We start from the raw sequence: 17,222 nt of genomic DNA on the forward strand, positions 1-17,222 counted from the left end.
CTAGCCTTGAGCTGAAGAGCTGAGGGACAGCGCCCAGGCCCAGAGTTCAGGCCCCACGACCGGATTCCCCCCCCAAAAAAAATCTGTGGGTAAATTTGGTAGCATGACATTTTGTTCACTTTATGGATTATCTCCTTGTATAGCCAGCCAAAAAGTTTGTTTTTCCTGTCTTAAGTTTTAGGTAGAATGTGAAAAAAAAAGAAAACTCAGATATAAAGTGGCATGTGACTAGAAAGAGACCCAAAGATAGTAGGCTGATCACTGGAACCTGGAAAGTGACAGGCATGAAATATGAAAGACATGTGAGGACTACAATGCTGAGGCTCCAGCGGGCATTCTAAGGATTTGTGGAGGGTTTTGTGTGATGACACAGGGTCCTTGTATATTGTCTAGGCTACCCCTGAACTAGGCTCAAGCTATCCGTCTGCCTTAAGTAGCTGGGATTACAGACTTGTTCTATCACGCAAGGCATATTTGGATTAGGCTCACATTCCTTAATATAGGTATTGGGAAGGCACAGAAACATTTTTTTTAAATTTTTTTGTTTTTTTGGGTCCGGTCGTGGGGCCTAAACTCTGGGCCTGGGCGCTGTCCCTCAGCTCTTCAGCTCAAGGCTAGCGCTCTACCACTTGAGCTGCAGCGCCACTTCCGGCTTTTTTCTTTTTGCTTATGTGGTGCTGAGGAATCGAACCCAGGGGCTTGAGCATGCAAGGCAAGCACTCTACCACCTAGCCACCTTCCCAGCCCCAGAAACATTTTTAGTATGATGGAATTGTATTTGAGAAAGGTGATTTGGGGCTGGGGATGTAACTCAGTGGTAGAGTACTTGCCTCGCAGGCATCGGGGGAGTTCATCCTGCCAGGTATAGGTCAGCCTAGTAGGGAAACCTAGTTAGGAATCTGTTGCAGTATTGCAGTCTGCAGAAGATACCTGCTGCATTGGACAGTATGGGGAAGAGGAGATGATCACAGGGAGACTGCAGAGACAGTTGAGGAAACTAGTGATTGAACTGAATATGGGTGATGAGTATTTAATGAACTTAGTTATCCTGAAGTGAAACAAATTCACCTTTTCTTTGTATTCTCAGCATAGGTGACAGTGTTATTTGAAAGTCTTATGATTTAGACATTACTTAAAGTCAGAGTTTTAGTGTGTTAACTTGCACATATTTTAAAATTCTGATTCTAAAACATAATGACCTTTATACATAGGAAGGAAATAAATAAGGATAAGGTAGGAAATGTCAGCACTTTTCTGTTGTAGTCTTGTGTGTGTGTGTGTGTGTGTATGTGTGTGTGAGAGAGAGAGAGAGAACACTAGTACATGTGTGAGCACATGTGTGTGAGCGCGCACATGCCAGTCCTGGAATTTGAATTCAGATCCTGGGAGCTGTCCCTGAGCTTTTGTGCTTAAAGCTAGCACTCTTCCACTTCAGCTGCAGCTCCACTTCTGGCTTTTTTTGATGGTTAATTAGATATAAGAACCTCACAGACTTTCCTGCCCAGGTGACTTTAAATTGTGATCCTCAGATCTCAGCTTCCTGAGTGGCTGGGGTTACAGGCATGAGCCACTGGTTTGTATGATGTATTTGAAATCCTTGAGATCAGAAATATTTAGAAATTTCTTAATTTGAAACTTTTAGAAAAACTTTTTTTTTTTGTCGGGCATGGGGCTTGAACTCTGGGCCTGGGCGCTGTCCCTCAGCTCTTCAGCTCAAGGCTAGCACTCCACCACTAGAGCCACAGCGCCACTGCTGGCTTTTTCTGCTTATGTGGTGCTAAGAAATCAAACCCAGGACCTCATGCATGCAAGGCAAGCGCTCTACCACTGAGCCACCTTCCCTGCCCATTAGAAAAGCTATTTTATATAGATATCATGTATCATTCTTAGAGGTATCTGAGATAGTATCCTGTAATGAAACATAAATATTTCTATGGTAAAAATAAGCTGGGCGGGGCTGGGAAGGTGACTCAGTGGTAGAGTGCTTGCCTTGTATGCATGAGGCCCTGGGTTCAATTCCTCTGCACCACATAAGCAAAAAGAAAAAAGCCGGAAGTGGCGCTGTGGCTCAAGTGGTAGAGCACTAGTCTTGAGCTGAAGAGCTGAGGGACAGCGCCCAGGCCCAGAGTTCAGGCCCCACGACCGCCAAAAACCACCAATTCATACTGGGCTGGGAATGTGGCTTAGTGGTAGAGTGCTTGTCTAGTATGCATGAAGCCCTGTGTTTGATTCCTCAGTACCACATAAACAGAAAAAACCAGAAGTGTGCTGTGCCTCAAGTGATGGTGTGCTAGGCTTGAGCAAAAGTAGCTCAGGGCCAGTGCCCAGGCCCTGAGTTCAAGGCCCAGGACTGGCAAAAATAAATAATAAAATAAATTCATACTAACTTTAAGAAAATTAAAGGCTGGGGCTGGGAAGACAGCTCAGTGGTAGAGCGTGTGCCTTGCATGCCTGAGGTCCTGGGTTCTATTCCTCAGCACCACATAAGCAAAAAGAAAAAAGCCGGAAGTGGCGCTGTGGCTCAAGTGGTAGAGTGCTAGCCTTGAGCTGAAGAGCTGAGGGACAGCGCCCAGACCCAGAGTTCAGGCCCCACAACCGGACCCAAAAAAAAAGAAAAAGAAATCCAAAGTCATGGGCTGGGAAGGTGGCTCAGTGGTAGAGTGCTTGCCTTGCATGCATGAGGCCCTGGGTTCAATTCCTCAGCACCACATAAGCAAAAAGAAAAAAGCCGGAAGTGGCGCTGTGGCTCAAGTGGTAGAGTGCTAGCCTTGAGCTGAAGAGCTGAGGGACAGTGCCCAGACCCAGAGTTCAGGCCCCACAACCGGACCCCCCCCCAAAAAAAAAAAGAAAATAAAGGCTATGACAGTCTCAAGACAGATTTGTTATCTTAATAGTTCTGAGTAAACTTGGGGTTTTTAAGGCTTTTTGCACTTTAGAATTGTAGGTAAAAGATTATAGATGCATATTTGGACAGTAATGACCACTATCTACTAAAGAAGGCTCCAGAAGTAAAAAGACAACTGTGAAAAACACCAAGCATATTTGAAGTTTTTTTTGAGACAAGTATCACTATATTAAGCTTGAGAAAAAATATTTTAAAATTCTAAAATATTTAGAATTCACATTTGTTCTGTAATAAGTGGCCTCAAAAATACAAAACAAGGGCTGGGAAGGTGGCTTAGTGGTAGAGCGCTTGCCTTGCATGCATGAGGCCCTGGATTCAATTCCTTAGCACCAGAAGTGGCACTGTGGCTCAAGTGGGTGGAGCGCTAGCCTTGAGCTGAAGAGCTGAGGGACAGCGTCCAAGCCTAGAGTTCAGGCCCCATGACTGACCCCCCCAAAAAAAATATATATATATAAGAAAATGGTAAACATCTGAAGAAATGAAAATACCTGAGCTTCATTACACTTGGTGACTTTGGATTAGAGGCGTGACTCAGATTGGTAAAGCACAAGCTGAGCAAGAAAGCTGAATAAGAGTGCAAAGCCCGGAGTTTAAGCCTCAATACCAGCACAAAAGCAAAACAAAACATACATCTAGTGGTTTTATCAATTATCTTTAATTCTGGGGCAAACTTTGGTAGATAGTGCTATAATGCTTATCATTGTCCAAGTAGATCTATAGTCCCTTTCCTTAAATATTGATAGCTCTTAAATATATTAAATTTTTCTATGGCATACTAAATTTATTTTAGGTATGCAGATACTTTATTTAAGACATCTGATATCAAATCAGACAGCTTGGAGGATCTATGGGAAAATCTCAGTTTAAAGCCTACTAATTCCCCTGGTGTAAATATGTCTGCAACTTTGTCTCCACAAGGTAAGCTAATGATTCAAAATATGAAATAGAACACTCACTTGAAATAAAGCTGCTTAACAATATGTACTAAGCCACTAATTAAAAAATAGGAAACTGGGAAAAATAAAATAAAAATAAAAGTGTTTACAATTTTTCAGTCTTAGCCATGAGCCAGTGGCTCACTCCTTAGCTACTCAGGAGGCTGAGATCTGAGGCTTACAGTTCAAAGCCAGCCTGGGCAGGAAACCCTGTTAGCCTCATCTCCAGTAAACCACTAGAAAATGGAAGTGGCACTGTGGCTAAAGTGGTAAAACACTAACCTTGAGCTGAAGAGCCGGAGGCAGCGCCCAGGCCCAGAGTTCAAGCCCCACAACCGACAGAAAAAAAAAAATCAGTCTTAACCTTTATTAGAATTTAAATATTCAAGGCACAAAAAGAGGGCACTATGTATTAAAGCTGTTTATATTAAATTTTTTAACAGAAGTCTATTATCTTTTAACAAATACATCAGTGTTAGAACTCTTGAACACAGACTGTTGTCCTATCAATTGGCAGAGGTTCAAATCTCCAATGTTTGGCATGCATATTCTCACTTAAATTGTGATGTTTCTTTCCCTAAAATTTTACTAGGTTAAATAAAAAAATTGTTACATTAAAATTTTCTTAACTAAAGCATTAACAGAAGTCTTGCATTCTAGTTTCCCTATGACAATGGAATGCATGCTAAGGATTTTTATTTCCGCCCTTCTTTCCCCATCTCAGTTGTGGGAACCCTGAGTGGCATAATCTGCAGTCAGTAATTTCAGTTTTTAAATGGAATGAATCATTCTTTCTTCCAAATTCCTTTTTAACATGTTATATGACTTGATCACTTATCTCTTGACAGATTGCTTTATATAGTATAAAGAATGAGAAGAATTTTTGTTGTTCAAAAAGTCCATTCGCCTACACTTTAAACAAATCTTTAATTGTTTCACTTTGTTATAAGAAAGCACTTCATAAGTTTGGCTTTTCCTTGCCTCTTTCTCTCCCCCCACCACCGTTTTTCTTTTTGGCCACAAATTTTAACAGCTTAGACTTGCCTAGACAAATATTGTGATGAACATTTAATAACTATTGTTACTTTTGACCTTGTCATTTTTTCCTGTGTAGTTATTAATGAAGTATGGCAAGAAGAGACAATTGGGCGTCTATTACAACTTGTAGACCTTCCGTTTCTTGACTCTTTACTCAAACAAGAGGTGGTACCTAAAGTTCCTCGACCTAAGAGGCAGTCTGACCTGGTCAACAGCAGTAACTATCTGGATCGAAGGATTCTCAAGGCTTATAGTGATTCTCAGTATGTATAAATACTGGTAATAGTTTTAGGGTGTTCGTAAGTAGATTATAGATTATGATTTTAAGTTACTCTTTTGAATTCTACCCATGGGCTTAGCTATGCATTGTCAGTTGTTGATATCAGTATTTGAAAAAATGAAGAATAAAATTATACTTGCCAAAGTTAGAAAAAGATGCTATTTCATTATTCACATTCATTTTTTAGTGAAAATGAAAAAAATTATGCTCCATGTTATCTTTGTTAAAATGAAGAACTACATAGTCTCTTAAAATTCTTTAAGGACCTGAAACAAAATGAACAGATTTGATAATTCTTGAAATCTTTTCACTACATAGGTGTTTGTGCATGCGCATGTGCATACATTTATATACATGCTCCTTGAATTCAGGGCCTGGGCACTGTCTTTTATTTCTTTTGTTCAAGTCTAGCTCCCTACGACTTGAACCACAGCTTCATTTTGGCTTTTTTGGTAGTTTATGGATTTTCCTGTCTGGGGTGGCTTCAAATGGCAATCCTGAGATCTCAGCCTCCTGCGTAGCTAGGATTACAGGGTGCCTGGCTACATTGGCTCTTAATATTCCTCTAGAATGACCATCAGGTATTTTCTTTTCTTTTTTTTTGTCAGTCCTGGAGCTTGAACTCAGGGCATGGGCACTGTTCCTGAGCTTCTTTTGTTCAAGGCTAGCACTCTACCATTTGAGCCACAGCACCACTTCTGGCCTTTTCTGTTTATGTGGTACTGAGGAATCGAACCCAGGGCTTCATGCAGGCTAGGCAAGCACTCTACCACTGAGCCATCTTCCCAGTCTCCTATTAAGTATCTTCTTTTTTGGGGGGGGGTCAGGTCATGGGGCCTGAACTCTGGGCCTGGGCGCTGTCCCTCAGCTCTTCAGCTCAAGGCTAGCGCTCTACCACTTGAGCCACAGTGTCACTTCTGGCTTTTCTTTTCTGATTATGTGGTGCTGAGGAATCGAACCCAGGGCCTCAGGCATGCAAGGCAAGCGCTCTACCACTGAGCCACCTTCCCAGCCCCCCATTAAGTATCTTCTAATTAACTAGTTTTACTAAAGAAATACAATGAAAGTAACTCACCATCATAACATTCTGAATATAAACCTTAAGATTTTAAAGACTTAACCCCAGGTACTTAGAGAATAAAGATTTTTTCCCCCCTTAAGGAAGAGTTTTGTATTCCTCATAACTTTGAATAGTCTTAAGGTTAAAATAAGTTCTCTGTTTCCAGTTTATTTAATTTTAATGATCCTCAGCAGATAGTGTTCCAGACCAGTTAAGGAGATGAAAGTATTGAAAGGAATACAGGTTACCTTTATAGCACTGGCTTCCTAGTTCTGCATTCTAGTCAACTGTTAATATAAAGAGCTGAAGGTCAAAAGGGATTTCAAACTTTATGTGACAAAGTAATTTTTAGCATACCAATATGCCCTATAATAGGAAGCTTATTTTACAAGTTTACATTTCTAAAACATAAATAAATGTGCAACAACAGTTTATTACTTTTTTACATAGATACAGAATATATGCTAGAAATGACCCTACAGGTTATCTAGCTGCATCTTTTTATGAAATAACTTAGCTTGCCTACGAGGTGAAGAGACCTGCCTAATAATTCACCTGGGTCTTGGAAGAATTAACTGTCCTGAATCTATGGTAGTAGAGGATGTGATTCTTCAATAAATATGTTAACAAACTGAAAATTGTTTTAGCCATTTCCTTTGTTAAAATGTAACACTTTACTGAAATTACATAGCTTCTATTCACTAGTTATGTAACCAATATTATTCTTTTTGAAAATCTATCTTCTTGTGTCCTACCTAGCTAAAATGAAATGACAGATAATACACACAGTTCTGAAGTTAGCAACATTGTATTGCAGAAGCTGTGCTGGAGGAGTCAGGTCTCTGGTCCAGTTCTGCCTGGCCTCTGAGCAAGCAATGTGGAATTCTGGATATTCATTGTAAATGTAAAGAATAGTTTGAGGCTGAGGTGTTGCTCCGTGGTAGAACACTTGGTAGGCAAGGTCTGAGTTGCAGATCCCAGTATGGCAAGAGAGAAAGAGAAACAGCGTAGAAATGTATCCTGTATCCTGATGGCAAGCTTGAAATAGCTAATAAATTAGGTATTATGCATATATTTGGTATTCTTTGCCTTTAAAAATAATCTTCCTCTTGCCATCCTAGGGAAGATGAATGGCTCTCTGCAGCAATCGATTGCCTAGAATATCTTCCAGACCAGATGGTGGTGGACATAAGCAGAAATTTTCCTGAGGAAGCAGACAGAACAGACTTAGTGAAGGAACTTCTGTTTGATGGCATTGCCAAATATTATGGTAGCAGAGAACCACTATTAAATCACTTAGCTGATGTTCATAATGCAATTGCGGAACTCCTAGGTAAGTAGGATATTCGATTTTATATATTTTTTATTATAAAGGTGATATATAGAGGGGTTACAGTTACATGTGTAAGGAGGGTAAAGAGTATATTTCTTATATTTTGAAGGAAACAAAAATTCAGTTGTCTTGAAAATTAGGCAAATAGTACTCCTTCAAGCTGGGAGTGGATCTGGATAATTCCAGCACCACCACCCACCCTTCAGTCTCTTCAGAATGGCCAACATGGAGACTGGGAATGTAGCTTAGTGATTGAGTGCTTGCCTAGCATGCATGAAGCCCTGGGTTCAATTCCTTAGTACCATATAAACAGAAAAAGCCATAAGTGGCGCTGTGGCTCAAGTGGAAGAGTGCTAGCCTTGAGCACAGAAAGGCTCAAGGACAGTGCCCAGACCCTAAGGACTAGCAAAAAAAAAAGAGAGAGAGAGAGAGAGAGAGAATCTCAGAGTTTCCAACACTCCACTCTGCTCTTCTCTGTGACCCAGACTTCATGATTTGTTCCAAACAAATTGGGGATTTTAGAAAATCCCTTCTATTTTGTCTTAAGTAGAGCTGGATATAACAGCATCATATACCATACTTTCCAAATGTATTGAATTAATGAAAAACATAGTCTGGGAATTTACAAAGCCAAAACTGGATTTAATACCCAAAGATATTACATGTCAAGGACTTAAACTTAGGGTATTTGTCGCCAATTTGAGAACAGGCTGCCTTTATAACATTGCTCATTCATTTTAATTTCAAGTCTGGTTCTTGTTTTGGAAATAATTTTACATAAGTATTCTATTTAATATATTCATACTTAGTCAATTAATTTTTTTCTCTTTTGGCTAAAGTAAATGGAAAGACTGAAATAGCGTTAGAAGCTACTCAGCTCTTTCTGAAGCTTCTGGATTCCCAAAATAGAGAAGAGTTTAGAAGACTACTGTATTTCATGGCCATTGCAGCACATCCTTCTGAATTTAAATTACAGAAAGAAGTAAGTGCTGTTTAAATGTTAATTATATTCATCAGCCTTCATATTGTAAGACTATTTTATCTTCAGCATCAAATATGTTAAATTGATGATAGCTATTACATTTCATACTCCCTTAATACTAAACTTTGCCTTTTAAATATGTACTATGGGTGTGTTTTGTTTTATTCTTACAGAGTGACAACAGAATGGTTGTGAAAAGGATATTCTCAAAAGCTATTGTCAACAATAAAAATTTATCCAAAGGCAAAACTGACCTTCTGGTACTCTTTTTAATGGATCACCAAAAAGATGTTTTCAAGGTAAAACTCTGACAGTAGTTAAATTGAACATAATTATAATAAATGATATGTGTAGATTAAAATGCATTTGAATAATACCCTGTTTTCCTTTTTATTCTTTTTTTAAAGATTCCTGGAACTCTACATAAAATTGTCAGTTTTAAACTTATGGCCATACAGAAGGGAAAAAATCCAGATAAAGACATAGGTAATCTCAGAAATAATTTTTTTTTTTTTGGTCGGTTGTGGGGCTTGAACTCTGGGCCTGGGCACTGTCCCTCAGCTCTTCTGCTCAAGGTGAGCGCTCTACCACTTGAGCTACAGCGGCACTTCCAGTTTTCTGGTGGTTTTATTGGAGATAGGAGTCTCACGGTCTCTCCTGCCCGGGCTGGCTTTGAACAGATCTCAGCCTCCTGAGTAGCTAGGATTACAGGCGTGAGCCACCAGCGCCCGGCTAATCTCAGAAATAATTTTATGATTTTTTTTTTTCCTGCCAGTTCTGGGATTTGAACTCAGGGCCTGGGCACTGTCCCTGAGCTGTTTTTGCTCAAAGCTAGCTCTCTTCCACTTGAGCCATAGTGCCACTTTTGGCTTTTTCTGTTTGGGTGGTACTGAGGAATCAAACCCAGGGCTTCATGCATGTTAGGTAAGCACTCTACCACTAAACCACATTCCCAGCCCATTTTCATGATCTTCCAAAGATGAATTCCTAATGTTTATTTGAAAGTATTTTCCCGATAGCAGTTAATTGTACATTCTCCTCTGAGTTTTCATTCAAGAACTTTTTTTTTTTTTTTGTGGGGGGGGGGTCCAGTCGTGGGGCCTGAACTCTGAGCCTGGGTACTGTCCTTCAGGTCTTCAGCTCAAGGCTAGCACTCTACCACTTGAGCCACTACACCACTTCCGGCTTTTTTTTTTCTGCTTATGTGGTGCTGAGGAATCGAACACAGGGCCGCAGGCATGCAAGGCAAGCGCTCTACCACTGAGCCACCTTCCCAGCCTTCCTCTGAGTTTTCAGTATTGAACAGAGAACCTGCTATATCAAAAAACAACTTGAGCCGGGCACTGGTGGCTCACGCCTGTAATCCTAGCTACTCAGGAGGCTGCAATCTGAGGATCATGGTTCAAAGCCAGCCTAGGCAGGAACGTCTATGAGACTCTGGTCCAATTAACCACCAGAAAACCAGAAGTAGCATTGTGGCTCAAGTGGTAGAGCACTAGCTGAAGAGCTCATGGACAGCGCCCAGGCCCAGAGTTCAAGACCTACAACCGACAAAACAAGCAAACGAGGTTGGAGGCGAGGCTCAGGTTATAGGGTACCTGCCAGTGAGTATAAAGTGGTAAAAGTTTGAGTCCTATCTCAGACCAAAACAAAAAAACAAAACAACCAACAGGTCACTCTGCTGATTAGTCAGAATTGCACAGAAAAACATAAGTGTAGATATTCCTTGGGCCAGGAATGTGGCTTAGTGGTAGAGTGCTTGCCTGGCATGCATGAAGCCCTGGGTTCAATTCCTCAGTACTGTATAAACAGAAAATGCGAGAAGTGGTGCTGTGGCTCAAGTGGTAAAGTGCTAGCCTTGAGCAAAAGAAGCTCAGAGACAGTACCTAGGTCCTGAGTTCAAGCCGCAGGACTTGCCAAAAATAAATATAAAAAGACACACACATATATGTATATATATATTAATATGTAAGTATATTGCTTTATATTTGGTTAAATCTAAGAATTGCAATCATTTAACTTCTTGGTTTTCAACATTAAAGGCTATATTTACTGCCAGAGAATGGAAGAAAGTGACTATTCCAGAAGTACACAGAAAACAACCAAAGACGAGCTATTGAATTTATTGAAGACTATTGATGAAGACTCAAAACTGTCTGCCAAAGAGAAGAAGAAATTGCTAGGTCAGTTCTGTAAGTGTCATCCAGACATCTTCATTGAATATTTTGGAGATGGAGTTTCTAATGTCTGTATATAAGTTTTGTATTTTAATAATAAATTATGTATCCTAAAGATCCACTCATACTTGTAAGCATGGACGTTCTAAATATGTACTTAATAAAAATTTTTCATAACGTTGTGTGTCACAGACTATTAGTACTGCTGTTAAGTGCTGACTACTTAGGTGACTTGATTTATAATATGTAGTTTGTGCTCAATATTTTTTTTTCTTTTTTTTTGGTCGGTTGTGGGGCTTGAACTCTGGGCCTGGGCGCTGTCCCTCAGCTCTTCAGCTCAAGGCGAGTGCTCTGCCACTTGAGCTACAGCGCCACTTCCTGTGCTCAATATTTTATAGAACACCATAATAGGTATTTATTTTATTTTTAAAAATTTTATTGTAGGGCTGGGAAGGTGGCTCAGTGGTAGAGCACTTGTCTTGCATGCCTGAGGCCCTGGGTTCGATTCCCCAGCACCACATAAGCTAAAAGACAAAAGCCGGAAGTGGTGCTATGGCTCAAGTGGTAGAGTGCTAGCCTTGAGCTGAAGAAGTGAGGAACAGCGCCCAGGCCCAGAGTTCAGGCCCCACGACTGGACCCAAAAAAAAAAAATTTATTGTAAAGGTGATGTTAGAGGGGTTACAGTTACATGCATCAGGTAATGAGTAGTTTCCTTTTGAATAGTGTCACTGCCTCCCTCATGAATTGTCAACTTAGAACAGTCTTGTTTTATCTATATTCCTACTCATTCCTTGTTCCTATCCAGCAAATTTCAGATAGCCTATTGTTTCCCTTAACATTTAGTATGTATGGCTAAAAGATAACATAACTGCTGTATCCTTATCATATACTCCTATAATTCTTTAATATCAAATATGTAGTTAATGCTCAGATTTTCTGTTGATCTCAAATGATCTTGACAGATTATGGATCCAGTTTTAATAAATTAATAATGATTTGAGGTTTTTGTGGGGGTTTGGGCAGTACCAGAATTTGAACTCAGCCTTATGCTGAGTTCTACCACTTGAGTCACACTCTACCACTTGAGTCAGACCCTTATCCCTTTTTCACTTCAACTATGTTTTTAGAGCAGATCTCATGTTTTTTGCCCAGGGTTAGCCTGGTACCAAAATCCTGTGAACTTATGCATAACATGGTTCAACCTCACATGAGACTGACTGACTGAGATGAGGATGAACTCCAACCATGATCCTCCCAATCTCTGCCTCTCTTAAGTAGTTGGTATTACCGGTGTGCCACAGCACCAATTAATGTGCTTCTCAATCTCAATCTATTGGTTCTCTTTTGTCCCTCTTCTTTTTCTGTCTTTACTGTTGAATAAACCTAGTTATTTGTTTCCTAGTCATTGAGTTTCCCATAGTCTGAATTTTGCTGACTGCAAGTCTAGGCTGTCCTTCATCATGTTCCTTAGCATTCTGTGCTTTTTGTAAATTGCACCTTAGGGGGTAAAGTAATACCATCTCTTAAACAAGTTAATATTTTGGAATGACTCCAGGCAAGACACACTTGGTAAATAGACCAGCAAAATAATGCAATGCAAATTAGACCAGTGTTGGTCAGTCACATTTTTCATCCTACCTACTCAGGAGATATTATTTGCGAGGTTCATGGTTCAAGGCCAGCCTGGGCAAAAATTCCCATCTTAAAAAAGGTATGGCGGGGCACCTGCTACCCTAGCTATGGTGGGAAGCATAAATAGAAATAGGATCAGGGCTGGGAAGGTGGCTCAGTGGTAGAGTGCTTGCCTTGTATCCATGAGGCCCCTGGGTTTGATTTCTCAGCACCACATAAGCAGAAAAAGCCATAAGTGGCGCTATGGCTCAAGGGGTAGAGTGCTAGCCTTGAACTGAAGAGCTGAGGGAACAGTGCCCAGGCACAGAGTCCAAGCTGCATGACCAACAAAAATAAAAGGATCATGGTCCCGGCTGATCTGAGCAGAAAAAGCAAGACCCTATCTCAAAAATAGCCAGAGCAAAAAAAAAAAAAAGCTGGAATTATGGGTCCAGTGGTGGAGTGCTTGCCTAGTGAGCACAAAGGCTATGAATTCAAACCCTAATACTGCTCCAAAAATACAATTTGAAATGTACACTTTTTTGTAGTTGTTGTTGGTTGTAGCTCAAGGCTAGTGTTCTACCATGGAGCCACAGCACCATTTCTGGTTTTCTGGTGGTTAACCGGAGATAAAAGCCTTACAGACTTTCCTGCCCATCCTGGCTTTGAACAGTCATCCTCAGATCTCAGCCTCCTGAGTAGCTAGGTTTATAGGTGTGAGCCACCATTGCCCGGCAACTTTTTGTATATAATAGGATAAATTTTATATTTTAACTTAGACTTTTAATGAGAGGTTAGGAAATATGAATGATGCAGCAATATGCTAGCATGAGTTATTTTCTGATAAAACTGATACTGCCTTTTCTTCAAATGGCAGAAGATAAGGACTGATAATTATACCTATGATAAGTTTCCCTAATAAATCAGGGAAAATTAGATTTTTCTCTCATAATTTGGAGCCGGGAAAGGCACTTTTTTTTTGTAGTTTTTTTACAATGAGGTAAAAGAAAAGGTAGTTTTTGAGTTAAGTGAGAGGAAGTTTTCTGAGATCCTCATGGTTGGCAGAGCAATTGTGTTTGTGCAGTCCAGTTTGCAATCTTTGTTTTTTCACATAATTACAGCATGATTATTTGGCAACCAAAACTAATGCCTTCAGGGAAAGGCATAAGTAACAGATCAGTGATGTTCCAGCTTTGAAGCAACATTCTTTACAATGCTAATTTCATGGGAAAAATCCAGTAAAACAATAGTTTATTTAAAACTTCATAAGCAAGAATAGGATGTTTTAAAAAATAGGATCATGTTTACTTCAAGCAGTGTCAAAATTTTAAATCACAGGCCCAGCACTACCTCTCCAATACCTTGCATAATCCTGAGTGACTGGCACTGTCAGTTACTGAGAGTTGAATGTCCTCATTTGTTCTTCCATCTATGATGCCTTCTTAGGGCCCCAGGCCCATGTGTATATTTGGTGCTGAGGTGATGAGCTTTGCCACCATCCTAGCAGAGTAAACCAAGGCTAAGCAATTCAACCAAAGGCAGCCTCTGTAGGCTTAATGAGACTTCACACAAGAATCAGTCTGACCAAATTTTATACAGGTAAACCTAAATTATGATAGAGCAAGAATTAACAGACATCAGGAAGAAAAATAAGAAACTCTGTATGCTAGGGGGTTGGCTAGCAGCTTACCTCCAATGCAGCTACCGCTTTTCTCCTCCCGAGTCCTCTGTAGCTTGGCAGTGAATTCCTTTTTACCCAGAGGTGAGTTGAATTTTCCAGTCCAGGAAGCCAAAGATCAAATGAACATGTGTTATACTTATATTTAACCAGTCTTCAAAACATATCAAAAGATTGTTAGTCTCCTTACCAAGTAAAACTTGGTGATAGAAGCCAGGCGTTGGTGGCTCATGTCTGTAATCCTAGCTGCTCAGGAGGCTGAGATCTGAGGACCACAGTTCAAAGCCATCACAGGCAAGAAAATCCATGAAGCTCTTATCTCCAATAAACTATCAGAAAACCAGAAGTGGCGCTGTGGCTCAAGTGGTAGAGTACTGGCCTTGAGCTGAAGAGTTGAAGGACAGCACCCAAACCCAGAGTTCTAGCCCCATGACTGACCAAAAAAAAAAAAAAAAAATTGGTTATAGAAGATCTTCAGGGGCTGGGAAGATGGCTCAGTGGTAGAGCACTTGCCTTGCATGCATGAGGCCCTGGGTTCAATTCCTCAGCATCACATAAGCAAAAAGAAAAAAGCTGGAAGTGGCGCTGTGGCTCAAGTGGTAGAGTGCTAGCCTTGAGCAAAAGCAGCTCAGGGACAGTGCCCAGGCCCTGAGCTCAAGCCCCAGGACTGGCCAAAAAAATTTTTTTTCTTCAAATAAGCCAGTGGCTTATGCCTGTAACCATAGCTACTCAGGAAGCTGAGGTCTGAGGATCACAATTTGAAGCCAGCATGGGCAGGAAAGTCCTTGAGACTCTTTATCTCCAATTAACCTCCAGCAAACCGGGAGTGATGCTCGGCTCAAAGTGGTAGAGTGCTACTAAGCAAAAAAGTTCAGGGAGAATGCTCCCAGGTACCCAGGACCAATAAAAAAAAAATCCTTCAAGGAAGGTAGTGATGTCACTAGGGAAATGAAGTGGTTCCACCCTAGCTACACATTAAATTCATTGGAGTTTTTTGTTGTTGTTTGTTGTGGGGCTTAAACCCATGCCCTGAGTACTGTTCCTGAGCTCTTTTTTTTTTTTTTTTGGGTCCGGTCATGGGGCCTGAACTCTGGCCTGGGAGCTGTTCCTCAGCTCTTCAGCTCAAGGCTAGGGCTCTACCACTTGAGCCACAGCGCCACTTCCAGCTTTTTTCTTTTTGCTTATGCGGTGCTGAGGAGTTGAACTCAGGGCCTCAGGCATGCAAAGCAAGCGCTCTACCACTGAGCCACCTTCCTAGCCCCCCTGATCTCTTTTTGCTCAAGGCTAGCTAGCACTCTACCGCATAAGAGCTACAGGGTCACTTTGAGTTTTCTGGTGGTTAATTGAAGTCTAATGGACTTTCCTGCCCTGGACTGGCTTTTGAATCATGATCCTGAGATCTCTGCCTCCTGAGTTGCTAGGATTACAATCATGAGCCAACAGTGCCTGGTTCTAGGCTTTTCAATCTAATCTCTCTTCCATGGCATCATTCCTAGTTTCACATGATGGTTTTAGAATCACTGCTTCTCCTAATGTTGAGAAACATGAGTCAGAAGTCAGCTTGCTGTTTTCTTTGTGAATCTTAACAAGTCTAGTTAATTGACCAGGTGAGGGTTTTTTCTCCAAAAGTGATTTTTTTTTTTGGTCAGTCCTGGGGCTTGAACTCCGGGGCTGGGCGCTGTCCCTGAGCTTCTTTTATTCAAGGCCTGCACTCTACCACTTGAGCCACAGTGCCCCCTCTGACTTTTTCTGTTTATGTGCTATGTATTGGGAATCCAACCCAGGGCTTCATGCATGCTAGGCAAGCACTCTACCACTGAGCCACATTCCCAGTCACGATTTTTTTTTTGGGGGGGGGACAGGACGGGTAGGTCGTGGGGCTTGAACTCTGGGCCTGGGTGCTGTCCCTGAACTAGTCAGCTCAAGGAGAGAACTCTCCCACTTAAGCCACAGCACCACTTCGGGTTTACTGGTGGTTAATTGGAGATGAGAGTCTCGCGGACTTTCCTGCCCGGGCTGGCTTTGAACCGCGATCCTCAGATCTCAGCCTCCTGAGTAGCTAGGATGACAGGTAGTCCGATTTTGTTTAAATTTCTTTAAGAAGAAGAAGATGGGGGAGGGCAGGGATAGTGGGAGAACAATGCTCGACGGGAAGTGTACTCATTAACGCAAACCCCTTTGTACATCAGCTTTACAGGACAGTTTTTAAAGAAGCAGCAGCGGGGTGCTGGTGGGTGCTGGATCGCCCCGAGGTCTTCCGTCCTCCAGGAGCAACTCCACGCCACTGGGCAGGGTTCCAGGCGTTAGCTGCGCCTGCAGTTCGTAAGCCAGAGCTGCAGGCTAGGGAGACGCCCTGCCTTCACGCTAAGGCATGCATCCGTGCTCCGCTCTGAAAACGCGTTTTCCAACACAACAGCTAAGACTCACGCGTCTTTTCACGATTTAAGACCGGGCAAGGTCGCCAAAGCCTTCTCTGCGGGTAGCTCGCTGCTTTCCCGCCGGCTAGCGCGGCAGCTGCGCCTCACGGCTTCTGAGCAGCCACGGGTGGACCAGCTCCCGCGACCCACACCTCCGGCGACGCATCGGATCCGTTTTCCTCGTGAGACGCTGGGGGCGCGCCGTGCTCAGGAGCGGGTCGCGGGGGGCCGAGCGCGGCGGCCCCGGCGCCCGGGCCCCGCTCTTTGTTCGGGCGTTCGTGAGGTGCAGCAACCTCAACCAGTGAAGACTCAACACCCCCCCGCGGTGCCGCGGGCTCGGGCTCTCTCAGTGCTGGGCGTGGCTCGGGAACAAACCCCGCTAACCCACAATACTCATATCCCGCCGGCGCGTCTCCCTTCCCGTCACTGGATGGACTCGGCGCCCGCCCCGCCGCGCCTTTCCGTACAGCAACATGGCGCCTCCCCGAGGGGGACCGCAGGCCCCGGCTCCGAGCCACCGCCCGCTGCGCCCCCCTCAGCCGGCCCCGGCCCGCTTCCCGCCTTTCCTCGCGGATACGCAGTGCCCTCCAGCTCCGAGCCACCGCTGACCCGGGTCCCTTCACAAGCTGGCACCCGAGCCGCCAAGACTCCGTACGACAACATGGCGCCTCCCTGCGGTGGGAACGAGCTTGCCGGACTAACCGCAGCCTCCCTTTCCCGACGCTGAAGAGCGGTCGCTCCCGGCCCTGGCCCATTCCAGTCGGGCAGAGAGGACCGCGGGCAGCGCGGCGAGCGTTCACAGCCGC

General features: G+C 42.7%; 1 protein-coding gene across 1 annotated transcript in view; it reads left to right on the forward strand.

The window, feature by feature from the left end:
- Positions 1 to 10,888, forward strand: part of Depdc7 (DEP domain containing 7) — a 24,459-nt gene extending 13,571 nt beyond the window's left edge. Inside the window, exons 3-9 of the mRNA XM_013019519.1 lie at positions 3,696 to 3,823; positions 4,955 to 5,141; positions 7,340 to 7,551; positions 8,391 to 8,533; positions 8,707 to 8,832; positions 8,941 to 9,019; positions 10,576 to 10,888. Coding sequence (XP_012874973.1) covers positions 3,696 to 3,823; positions 4,955 to 5,141; positions 7,340 to 7,551; positions 8,391 to 8,533; positions 8,707 to 8,832; positions 8,941 to 9,019; positions 10,576 to 10,790 — 1,090 coding nt within the window. The 3' untranslated portion in view covers positions 10,791 to 10,888. The remainder of the gene's footprint in view (positions 1 to 3,695; positions 3,824 to 4,954; positions 5,142 to 7,339; positions 7,552 to 8,390; positions 8,534 to 8,706; positions 8,833 to 8,940; positions 9,020 to 10,575) is intronic.
- The last annotated feature ends 6,334 nt before the right edge of the window (positions 10,889 to 17,222 follow it).

Source organism: Dipodomys ordii, unplaced genomic scaffold, assembly GCF_000151885.1.
Source record: "Dipodomys ordii isolate 6190 unplaced genomic scaffold, Dord_2.0 Scaffold46, whole genome shotgun sequence".
NCBI classification, from domain to species: Eukaryota; Metazoa; Chordata; class Mammalia; order Rodentia; family Heteromyidae; genus Dipodomys; species Dipodomys ordii.